Source organism: Anomaloglossus baeobatrachus, chromosome 7 (genome assembly GCF_048569485.1).
Source record: "Anomaloglossus baeobatrachus isolate aAnoBae1 chromosome 7, aAnoBae1.hap1, whole genome shotgun sequence".
NCBI lineage: Eukaryota > Metazoa > Chordata > Amphibia > Anura > Aromobatidae > Anomaloglossus > Anomaloglossus baeobatrachus.
This window is the reverse complement of record NC_134359.1, coordinates 199,506,127-199,519,041: the sequence shown is the minus strand read 5'-3', so window position 1 is coordinate 199,519,041 and position 12,915 is coordinate 199,506,127. Positions and strand designations below refer to the sequence as shown.

General features: G+C 44.2%; 1 protein-coding gene across 1 annotated transcript in view; it reads left to right on the top strand.

The window, feature by feature from the left end:
* FAM234A (family with sequence similarity 234 member A) overlaps positions 1–12,767 on the top strand; it is a 77,243-nt gene extending 64,476 nt beyond the window's left edge. The window contains exons 11-12 of the mRNA XM_075317869.1: positions 818–911; positions 7,932–12,767. Coding sequence (XP_075173984.1) covers positions 818–911; positions 7,932–8,137 — 300 coding nt within the window. The 3' untranslated portion in view covers positions 8,138–12,767. The remainder of the gene's footprint in view (positions 1–817; positions 912–7,931) is intronic.
* Positions 12,768–12,915: the final 148 nt, after the last annotated feature.

Below are 12,915 nucleotides of genomic sequence, written 5' to 3'. Positions count from 1 at the left end.
CCGCTGCGACTGACGCTACTGACCCGCCGCGGCTGCCAGCACAACCTCTGCCTCCTGTGACCCCGCTTCACCACCACTGCTGCCCCCCTCCGGTAAGACAACACCGGATTATAAAACGGACTCCATTTTTTTTATTTTACCTTTTTTTTTTTATCTCTAAATTTGGGGTGCGTCTTATAATCCAGTGCGTCTTATAAAACAAAAAATATAGTACATGTGAATAGGACTAAGCTGCAGTACCATGCACGGCCAGTACTAAACGTATAGCAGTGTAGCTGGTAAACAATACTGGGAAACCGTGGACACTGGAGGGCTGCAGCACCTTTTATGCAGCTGATTAGTGGGGAGCAGAGATTCAAAACCCTCGTGATCTAATTGATCAGTTTTTCTGAATATCCATAACAGCTTAGCTCAGCAACAAATGAAAACCCAAGTATCATTAATGACAGATCCTGCATGTCTCTAGGAGTTGATCTCATTTTAAAAACATTGCATTAATATTCATCCATATATTATACAGACTCCTATTTTGGTTTGTCAGAACCAGCTTGCTGACAGTTTCTAACCACCAGTAGGACATTTTTTCATAAACTACACAAAGCAGCCGATCAGTGGTGGAGCTTTGCTATGAAGATGATGATCAGGCCATGAAAATTTCTGGGAAAAAATTATGCATTGCAATATTTACATTTTTCACAATGTATCATTTATAATACTGCGACCTTGTGGTTATGTAACATTAATTGATTTTAGTAATTTCTCTCTAACAGTTTTAATAAGTGAGAAATATACTAAAATGTGTGTCCTATCTTTCTAGGAGTGGGAGGAAAACCTTTTCATGTTTCACCCATCACACCCAAATGCCCTTCTCCAGCTGAACAATCATACTGAAAATATAATCCAATTTAGTGGTAAGTTATGGTCCAATGATGTGAGTAAGTAATAACTTGGAAACACTCTCACTTGGTATAGTGCTAAAGAGCTTTGAAGATTAGAAAGCCTTAGGCCGTTTTCACACCACGTTCCTCTCCCCGTTCAGTGGTCCCATCGGGGCTTCCATCTGAACCCCCCACAAAACATGACCCAACAGGGCCACTGACTATAATAGCGCAGACTGAGTCACCATGTGCTGTGTCGCGCACCATTTTCAGGGTTATACGCTTTCTTGAGACAGACAGGCATATATCCCTGAAAATGATGCAAGACAGAGCACACGGTGACTCCGTCTGCACCATTATAGTCAGTGGCCCATCAGCTCATGTTTTGCGGGGGGCATGGACAAAAGCCTAGATGGGACCACTGAACAGGGAGAGGAACGCATTGTGAAAGCACCCTTACTGTTTTTACTCGTTTGTGACCCGATGATCTTCTGTTTCTGTATATTCGTTTTCTCCTCCCTTTTTTTAAAAAAAAACTTATTTGTTTTCTTTTTTTTATGTAAACCTATACATATGAGGGCTTGTATTGATGGCACGAGATGCAGTTTTGAATGATTTCTGTATAATGTGCTTAAGGCTATGTGCGCACTAGAAATGTGAAGTTTCTCAAGAAAATTTCTTGAGAAACTTCTGCCAGTGAAAGATTTCCGGACCTGCGGAAAAAATCCGCACCAAATCCGCATGCGTTTTTGCCGCGGATTTGCCGCGGATTTGCCGCGGATTTACCGCGGATTTACCGCAGGTTTGTCCCTGCAATAAATAATAAAGATAATCGATAGACAGATAATGGATAGAGGGAAAGATGGATAGATGAATAGATAGATAGATAGAGGGATAGATAGATGAATAGATAGATAGAGGGATAGATAGATGAATAGATAGATAGAGGGATAGATGGATAGATAGATAGATAGATAGATAGAGGGATAGATAGATAGATAGATAGATAGAGGGATAGATAGATAGATAGATAGAGGGATAGATAGATAGATAGATAGATGAGAAAAACCTATATAATGTTCCACCTCCCTGCATTTTCTAAGCTGGCACCCTTTAGTGACTTTCATGTGGCACTTAGGCTACTTTCACACCTCCGGTTTTTGCTATGCGGCACAATCCGGCACTTTGCATGAAAATCGCAACCGGTTTTTTTTGCTGCCGGTTGCGATTTTCCTGCATAGACTTTAATTAGTGCCGCATTGTGCCGCATGGCCTTGCGTTCCGTCCGTTTTTTGCCGCATGCGGCAGATGTAGCCGATGCGGCGGCCGGATGGAACGTTGCCTGGCACGTTTTTTCGTGCGGCAAAAAAAACCGCATCGCGCCGCATTCGGCCGATGCGGCACATTTTTCAATACATGCCTATGGCGGCCGGATGCGGCGCGATGCGGCAATAACCGCATCCGGCCGCCGCATGCGGTTTTTGCCACTGCGCATGCTCAGTAGCATGCCGCAAGCGGCAAAAACCGGACTGGCCGCAAAGGAAAAACCTATGCAAAGGATGCGGTGTTTTCACCGCATCCGTTGCATAGCTTGCACAGCCGGATTGAGCCGCAGAGCTCAAGCCGGATGTGTGAAAGTAGCCTAAAGGGTGCTTAGCCTTGTATTTAGCCATAAAATAAATAAATAATTAAAAAAAAATGACGTGAGGTCCCCCCATTTTTTGTAGCCAGCTAGGGTAAAGCAGACGGCTGCAGCCTGCAGACCACCGCTGGCAGCTTCACCTTGGCTGATAATCCAAAACAGTGGGCACCCCACGCTGTTATTTTAAATTATATAAATAATTTAAAACAAAAAACGTGGGGTCCCCCCCATATTGGATCACCAGCCAAGGTAAAGCGGACAGCTGGGGTCTGATATTCTCAGACTAGGGAGGTCCACTGTTATTGGACACTCCCCAGCCTAAAAATAGCAGGCCGCAGCCGCCCCAGAAGTGGCGCATCCATTAGACGTGCCAATCCTGGCGCTTTGCCCCAGCTCATCCCGCGCCCTGGTGCGTTGGCAAACGGGGTAATATATGGGGTTGATGCCAGATGTGTAATGTCACCTGGCATCAAGCCCTGGGGTTGGTGAGGTCAGGCGTCTATCAGATACCCGACATCACCAACCCAGTCAGTAATAATTAAAAAATAGACAACAAAAAAAGTTTTATTTGAAAAAACACTCCCCAAAACATTCCCTCTTTAACCAATTTATTGAAAAGAGCACAATCAATTCCACGTCCGGCGTAATCCAATAAGGGGGGGGGGCACGGCGATCCATACCATAGTCGCTGTCCCAGTCAATGAAAAACAGAATGTTCCCCATTGGCTGGGAGAGCAATGCAGTGACCTGAGCTAACATCAATAGGTCAGCTCAGGTCACTGCAGGGGATGACGAGCGCTGCCATCAGGAGCATAGATGAGATCATTACCTTCTGTGATCATCTCCTGTACTGCTGACGTCAGCGCTGTCACTGACTTATCGCGAGAGCCCGTGACGTCACCGCTAGTGACAGTCTCGGGCCGCTCGCGAGTCGGCCCTAGACAGCAGTGACAGCGCTGACGTCAGGAGGCAGGAGATCGTCACAGCAGGTAATGATCTCACCTCCTGACAGCAGCGATCGTCATCCCCGCGGCTCCCAGCACTGCAGGATGTCCGTGTCTGCCTGCTCTGCAGCGTGACAGGCTGCTGACACTGCGGGCAGACACTGACACCCTGCAGTGCTGGGAGCCGCGAGGCCGGAGCAGGACACACACTGCACAGACACCTGGAGGTCGCACGGAAGTGCTTCTGTGCGGCGTCCAGGGAGTGTGACGTGTGTTTCCTCTGCTCCTCTTCCTGGCATAATGACATCGCTTCCTGCAAAACCGCAGGCAGCGATGGGCATTACCGCAGGTAAATCGCGGCTATTCCGGTGGTATACCGCACATCATTGCTACCTGCGGAATACCCCCGGAATACCGCAGGTACCTGCGGAAATTAATGGACATGCACATTTTCTCAAGAAAGTTTCTCGAGAAAATTTTCTCAAGAAATTTTCTTGAGAAAAATCCGCACAGTGCGCACAGCTATTTTTTTTTCTCATTGAATTTCATGGGAAATGTCTGCACAAAGATTGCAGACATTTCTCAAGAAATTTCCGGGGCAAATCCGCGGGTAAATCCGCGGGAAAAACGGTCTAGTGCGCACATAGCCTTAAAACATGAACAAAAATTCCAAGTGGGCTGAAATGTTAAAAAATGCAGTTCTACCTTTCTTTTTTGGGTTTTATGTTTGCGGTTCTCATTTTGCTGTTAAAATGACCTGGCAACATATATGGAGGTACTAGACTTGTAAGGTCGCTTTTATAATTTATAAAAACAATATACCGTATATACTCGAGTATAAGCCAACCCGAACATAAGCCGAGCCACCTAATTTTACCACAAAAAAACTGGGAAAAATTAACTCAAGTATAAGTCTAGAGTGGGAAATGCAACAGCTACTGGTAAATTTAAAAAATAAAAATAGATACCAACACAGGCTCTACACTGTGTGACTATATTTACTTTCCCCACCCCACCCTCTATTTTCATACTGTGTGGCCATATATACATTCCCCCTCCCAATACTGTACGTGTGTGTGTGTGTGTGTGTGTGTGTGTGTGTATATATACATATATCATGCACTACAGTTCAAAAGTTTGTGGTCATCCAGACTATTGTCTTTTCCATGGAAAATCAAACTTTTATTTATCAAATGATTTGCATAATGAATACAAAATATTGTCCAGACATTGACTAGATGAGAAATAATGATTTTTACTTGAAATAATAATTTTCTCCTTCGGACTTTGCTTTCGGCACAGAATGCTCCTTTGCAGCAATTCCAGCTTTGCAGATCTTTGGCATTCTAGCTGTTAATTTGATGAGGTAATCTGGAGATATTTCACCCCATGCTTCCAGAAGCTTCTCCCACAAGTTGGATTGGCTTGATGGGCACTTTTTGCGTACCATACGGTCAAGCTGCTCCCACAACAGCTCAATAAGGTTGAGATCTGGTGACTGGGCTGTCCACTCCATTAGAAATAGAATACCAGCTGCCTGCTTCTTCCCTAAATAGTTCATGCATAATTTGGAGGTGTGCTTTGGGTCATTGTCCTGTTGTAAGATGCAATTGGCTCCAATCAAGCACTGTTCACAGGGTATGGCATGGCATTGCAAAATGGAGTGATAGCCTTCCTTATTCAAAATCCCTTTTACATCTTCCACTTTACCAGCACCAAAGCAACCCCAGACCACCACATTACCTCCACCATGCTTGACAGATGGCGTCAGACACTCTTCCAGCATCGTTTCAGTAGTTGTGCGTCTCACAAATGTTCTTCTATGTGATGCAAACACCTCAAACTTCGATTCGTCTGACTATTACATTTTTTCCAATTTTCCTCTGTCCAATGTCTCTGTTCTGTTGCCCATATTAATCTTTTCAATCTATTAGCCAGTTTTAGGCTTTTTCTTTGCCACTCTGCCCTGAAGGTCAGCATCCCGGAGTCGCCTCTTCACTATAGACGACACTGGCATTTTGCGGGCACTATTTAATGAAGCTGCCAGTTGAGGACCTGTGTGGTGTCGATTTTTCAAACTAAAGACACTAATGTACTTGTCTTGTTGCTCAGTTGGGCAGCGGGGCCTCCCACTTCTCTTTCTACTCTGGTTAGAGCCTGTTTGTGCTTAACTCTGAAGGGTGTAGTACACACCTTGTACGAAATCTTCAGTTTCTTCGCAATTTCTCGCATGGAATATCCTTCATTTCTAAGAACAAGAATAGACTGTCACGTTTCACATGAAAGTTCTCTTTTTCTGGCCATTTTGAGAGTTTAATGGAACCAACAAATGTAATGCTCCAGATTCTCAACTAGCTCAAAGGAAAGTCCGTTTAATAGCTTCTCTAATCAGCAAAACTGTTTTCAGCTGTGCTAACATACTTGCACAAGGGTTTTCAAGGGATTTCTAAACATCCATTAGCCTTCAAACACAGTTAGCAAACACAATGTACCATTAGAACACTGGAGTAGTGGTTGTTGGAAATGAGACTTTATACCCCTATGTAGATATTGCATTCAAAACTAGATGTTTTTAGCTAGAATAGTCATTTACCACATTCACAATGTATAGAGTGTATTTCTGTTTAATTTAAGGTTAGCTTCATTGAAAAAAAAAATGTGCTTTTCTTTCAAAAACAAGGAAATATCTAAGGCTGCTTTCACTACGTTTTTTTAGCATGCGTCATGAATGTTTTTTTGCTGCAAAAGCGGATCCTGTTTTTGCAGAGAAAAACGCATGCAAACGCATGTGTTATTTTGCAGGATCCTGTCACTTGAAGTTTATGGGCGGGCATTGGAGTCATGTGATCGGGAGTGAGGGGAACTGAACGTGTGACTGAGAGCCGGCATCTGACAGCTGCGGAGGCTCGTATCCAAGGTAAACATCGGGTAACTTGCTTGGATACCCGATATTTACCTTGGTTACGAGTGTCTGCAGCTGCTTGGAGCCGGGCTCCCTGCACACGTAACCAAGGTAAACATCGGGTATCCAAGCAAGTTACCCGATGTTTACCTTGGTTACGAGCCTCCGCAGCTCTCAGGTGGGGGAGAGAGGGAGGGGGAGAGAGGAAGGGGGAGAGAGAGACTGATCACGCCAGGCTGGTTTCTGGGCATGCTCAGTAGAGCAAGCAAGATCCTGTCTATCAGCATGCCAGCGTTCACATACGTTTGCGTGCTGTTTAGTCAGGATCCAGCAATTTGCAGTATTTGGACGCAGCTCAAAAATGCTACAAGTAGCGTTTTTGAAAAAAGTTAAAAAACTGCAACTCGCTGCATCCTCACTATAACGCACGCAAACGCAGGTGAACGCATGTTGACGCGAGTCCATTGCAAATGCATTGAAATGAAAACGCTTTTGCAGTAGATCCGTTTTTGCGTAAAAAAAATTTCAGGACGCATGTTAAAAAAACGTAATGTGAAAACAGCCTAAGTGACCCTAAATGTTTGAACTGTACTGTATGTATATACAGTATATATAAAATTTCCCCTCCCCACTCTGTTTGCCAATACCGTGGTCGCATATACATTCCTCCCCTCCCCCCCATTCTATGGCTGCATATACATTCCTCCACCCCATACTGTGGCTGCCTATATATTCCTCCCCTCATCCTCTCCCCATATTGTCTCCGTATATACTTCCTCACCCTCCTAACATGCTGTGGCCGCATATATATTTCTCCCTCCATACTGTGGCCACATATATATTCTTCCTCTCATCCTCTCCCCATATTGTGTCTGTATATATTTCCTCCCTCACCCTGCTAACATGCTGTGGCCACATATACGTTCCTCCCCTCACCCTCCCCCCATTTCGTGGCCGCATATACATTCCTCCTCTCACCCTTTCCACATATTGTGGAATTCTATATTATATTATAATTCCTCCATCACCCTCAGTTGTTTGCTCTGCAGCACCGACGAGTGGCGTCACCAGTGTGATCAGCTGACCTGATCACATAGCTGATGTCGCCCTGACCTGGAAGTGCCGGTGGTCAGGTTCAATTGTACGTGCATCTGAAAGACACAAGTATAATTGATCACAGTGAGGCACACATTGTAATTTCTCTTGAGTCCATCTGTCAGCTTGATAGCAAGACTCAGAGACAAGCCGACACCCACTACAAGGGTGGCAAAATGCAGCGACCATGGAGACTCTCAGAGCGCCGCTTCAGGTGGCCTATGGCGTTCCCCTGACAACTGCTCCTGGGGTACATGCCCCAACAGTCCTCCCCCTGAGATTCGCCTCTGAGTGAGTCCCTCACTCAAGTATAAACCGAGGGGGCTTTTTCAGCATAAAAAATATGCTGAACAAGTTGGCTTACACATGAGTATATAGGTAAGTGTGTTCCTATACCCCTGTGCAAACACCACAGACAGCTTTGTGCACCTGGCATATTGAAATTAAGTTATTTCATTTTTATTTCTTAGCTGCCCTGTTTGAACGCAGCCGGCACGCGTGTTACGTATTGATGACAGGCCCCAACATTACAGAGGACCTCGGCACATTGACGGTATCTAAGCGAAAGTTAAAGGAGGACATCAATAATGGCAAAGTCATCTGGTTTGGCACTGAGGAGGTGAACACTGAGACCATTCGGGATGATTTTTTTAGAATGAGATACTCTAGTCACTAGCATAAAGACATCAGGGTAGTTCACTGTTTGGCAAATATACTTTGTTGTATGACTTTAATCCCTACATCTTTAGAACATATAACGCCTTCATAACATCAGAGGCAAGGGAAATGTCCAGAAGAAAGAAGAAATATTGTTAGAAGAAGTCTTGGTTCATTTTTTGATACAAATTAATTAGTATTCTACAGATCACGCTTGCAAACTGCGATACGTTTCACTGACAGAGTCTAACGAGGCTGAAATGTACACTTGGATGAGGGACATGATCTCAGTGCATCTGCCTGCTGCGGCCATTGACTTCTACATCTGCTTTTCTGCAAATGATGATTCTAAATAGAACTTGCTACAATTAGTACAATCTAATCATGTCCTAGCACTTATGTGATTGTTGGCACTATCAGCACAAATATGTAACAACGGTAGTGTATCCCATGATTTCTGGAAATGAATAGTGTCTAAAAATGTCTATGTATGAGTAGCTGGATAGTCTGTGTTGCAAAGGGGTTGTCTCATCTTCTTAAATGGGTAAAATTGCAAAGTGCCTGTAAAAAAACAAGCAACTTTGCAATTTATCACTAATTAAAAATTCTCTGTGTTGTCAAAAATAGAGGAATTCTTCATTCTATAGTTTACAGCTAAGTTATTGGCCACCTCTGTAGTCCATCAGAGGTGACCGGTCTTCTAAGCAAAGAGCGCAGCACTTTCAAGCTCTTTCCTATAGAGTTTGCAGGCACTGATTTGAAGCTGGGTGACTCCAGCCAGCTTCTGTGTCTTTCCACTAATCTGATGCTGCTGAGGCAAAGCTGCCTCTGCTTACAAAAAGCAAGAGCGCACAGTTCTGTCAATCTAAAGGAGCTTGCAGCCCGCCAGCACCTAGAGGTCAGGAGGATGAGGAATGGTGTGCTCCTTAAGATAAGAGGATGCGGCAACCTCTTTAAGGCTGACACTGTTAAACTGTTGTACATCTAATCATGAGTCCTAATTGTAAGAAAGGAAAAGTTCTAATGGTTTTACTATAAACAAAATATAAAAGCTTAGCTATTTTTATTTTATTAATATGAAAATTTTATTAAATTATGTTAAAAAGATGATATGCAAATATAGAACACTTCTGATTTGTTCACTATAAATGTCACCTCTGTAATAGAGAACATATATAGCCACCAATGATATTTACTGTTAAAGTGAATGGTCACAATTGAAAACTGTTTTTTTGTTTTGTATTTAACTTTTGTTTTGTTTAAAAGGATCCTGTCTGTCCCCAAATGCCATTAACCTGAAGATATAGGGTTTAATATGAAGGCTAATAGTCTATCAGTACCGCAGCCCGATAGTTTTCTAAGTATGGCTACTCGGAGAAAATGAACTTTTTTCCTCCCATGAACTGCTGGCTTTCAGTCATAGAGGAGTGGCACCAGTCACGGCTCACCATATAGTGAGTGATGACTTTCAGTACGTCCTAGCACTTTGATTGACCGCTCGCTCTGCACAGATGCGCAGTAGCACAAGCTGTTAATCAAAGTGTCGGGGCGTGCTTATAATCGCTGTTCACCGTGTACTGAGTGGTGACTGTAGTCGCTCCGTGCACAACTGTATGACTGAAAGCTGGTGTCTTCTAGGAGGAATAAAGTTCATTATCTTTTGGTAGCTGTGCTCAAAGTGAAGGAGAGTGCTTATAGCCACCGCTTACTGTGTACTGAGCAGTGACTATTCGCTCTGTGCAAGCCTTTATGACTGAAAGCCAGTGGCTCCACAAGGGAAAAAGTGCATTATCTCCCGGTAGCCATGCTTTCAGCACAGCTATTGGTCAGTACACAGTGAGTGGCGGCAGTAAGTATGCCCTGGCATTTTTATTTAATAGCTTTGGTGCGAGCTAGTGCGAGCTACTAATGAAAGTTTTGTGGTGTGCTTGCTGCTGCCGCTCACTGTGTGCTAAGCGGTGACTGTACTGAAAGTAACAGGCGCTTTACACGCAGTATCATCGCTAGTGATGTCGCTTGTGAAAGCACCCGCCCCCGTCGTTTGTGCGTCACGGGCAAATCGCTGCCCGTGGCGCACATTATCACTAGGCCCCGTCACACGCACATACCTTCCTAGCGACGTTGCTGTGGCCGGCGAACAGCCTCTTTTCTAAGGAGGCGGTTCGTGTGGCGTCACAGCGACGTCACACAGCAGGCGTCCAATAGAAGCGGAGGGGTGGAGAGCAGCTGCATGAAAGACACGCCCACCTCGTTGCCGGAGGGCGCAGGAACGCTGTTGTTCGTCGTTCCTGGGGTGTCACACGTAGCGATGTGTGCTGCCTCAGGAACGACAAACAACCTGCGTCCTGAACCAGCAACGACATTTGGGAAATGAACGACGTGTCAACGATCAACGAGTAGATGAGTAATTTTGATCGTTAGTGGTCGCTCGTATGTGTCACATGCAACGACGTCGCTAACGAGGCCGGATGTGCGTCACAAATTCCGTGACCCCAACGACATCTGGTTAGCGAAGTCGTTACTTGTAAAGTGGCCTTAAAAGCAATCAGGAGATACTGAACTTTATTCCTCCCGAGAGTGGCCGGCTTTCAGTGCGGAGGCCTGACAGCTTTGTGACTCTATTAACCCTCAATTAACCTTATTTCTGTAAGTCAAAAGCCTTTAGAGACCCTTTATTTTCATTGGTCTAAAATTCTGTGCTACTTTTTAATAAAGCATTATAGAGGTTGGAAATCTAAGTTAAAAAAAAAATTCTAGCTGCCTGCAGGTGCCTTTAGAGGGAGCTTGGAAGCCTATCGCATGCCTTGCTTTATAACCTGTATGCAGAAAGCGCCTCCTAGAGGTGGTTAATAGGATCTTTTAACCCCTTAACAACAACCAATACAAATTTTCGTTGTTTTCTTGGTTTTTTTTGAGAAAGGGGTTTTGCATACACTGGACAAGTGGCTATATTTGCATCTTTTTTTCCCATAGCAAAAGGGCATTATTGTTTTAACAATATAGCAGTTTTATTTTTTTTTTTCTGCCATTGTGCAGTATTACTGTAGTATACGACAGTGTTCCCCAATTGCAGTCTTCAAGAGCAACCGACAGATCAAGTTTTCTGGATTTCCATAGTATTGTACAGGTTATGGAGTTATTATCAGTGCAATAGTAAGGAAATCCGGAAAACATGATCTATCGGTGGCTCTTGAGGACCGGAGCGTGGGAACATTGGTATGAGACATGCCTTATTTAAGGTGAATGCGTCCTAGGCAGACTTTCATTTAGGATTAGTGAAATGATTTTTTTTATCAGGGATTTATTATTTTCTTTTCACACATTTTACTTTTATTTTCACTTTTCTTATTACTACTTTCCCCTATATCTGAAGCTGCCATAGCATTCCCAGTTACAGGGTAAAGCAGCCCTAAGTGATAATGGCCACTGACCGGGCTATGCTGGGGCTTGTTACTTTCACCTTCTTCTTCGTGAGAATCCACAACTGCTCAGTTCTATGTCGCTGTTATTCTAGAAATCACCATGCTCCAGAATAAAGCCATATATTGGTCAACATAAAAACATCAACTTACAAAATATTTTCATAAAATACTAAAAATGAGCTGAATAAATAAGCCCCAAAATATTCTGTTTGTGTATAATAGGTTTAATATTCAATTCTTCAGGAAAACTGCTAGTGGTCAATGTACATTTGATTTGAATCTATATATCAAGAAAATGGATGTATAGAATATTTACATGATGGCAAAACAATCTGTAACTTTTATGTTGAGTCACAATGAAAAAAGCAATATATGCTTGGCAGGGTCTACACTACCATGATTAGTGAGCAATTTGGCAGGTACAGGTTTCTAGTTTTATTACATTTTATTTAAAGGGAGCCCAACAGCAGGATTTACCCCTATTAACTAATGACAGCTCTGATTTTGTCATTAAATGCCCATTTCAAGCAACCCCAATGTCAAGGGAAAGTTGCTTGTACACATGTTAGATCAGCATTGTAATATTTTGTTCTTGCATATGCCAGTTTGACTGGTCGTAGTGGTGTGTATATTTGCCTAGCAGCCCAGCCGGTTGATATCACACCCATAGAGGCACTGTTATGGTGCCTGTACTGCCCCTCTGTTTTTTCCAACATCCTAATGTTGTACAAATCCCTGTCGGCTGCTGTGGCCTTGGGTGTGCACAGTGATTTGGCATTACCCTTGCGTTACACTATACACCCAAGGTCTGACTAGCTGAGCGTTTCCCTCTGCGATCTGTTACCATACTGAGTCGGGAAGCAGTGTCTCATACAGTGATCTACCTATGTGCCATTACCTTGGCGTCACACTGCACACCCAAGGTCTGATTGGCCGAGCACTTCCCTCTGCAGTTTGTTACCATGCTGAGCCGTGAGGCACTGGCTCATACAGTGATATGCCTATATACCATTACCCTGGTGTCACACTGCACTCCCGAGGTCTGACTGGCTGAGCGCTTCTCTCTGCGGTCTGTTACCGTGCTGAGCCGTGAGGCACTGGCTCATACAGTGATCTGTGTATGTGCTATTACCCCAGTGTCACACTGCACACCCAAGGTCTGACTGGCTGAGCGCTTCCCTCTGCGATCTGTTACCGTGCTGAGCCGGGAGGCAGTGGCTCATACAGTGATCTGCCTATATACCATTACCCTGGCGTCATGCTGCACACCCAAGGTCTGATTGGCCGAGCGCTTCTCTCTGCAGTCTGTTACCGTGCTGAGCCGTGAGGCACTGGATCATTCAGTGATCTGCCTATATGCCATTGCCCTGGCGTC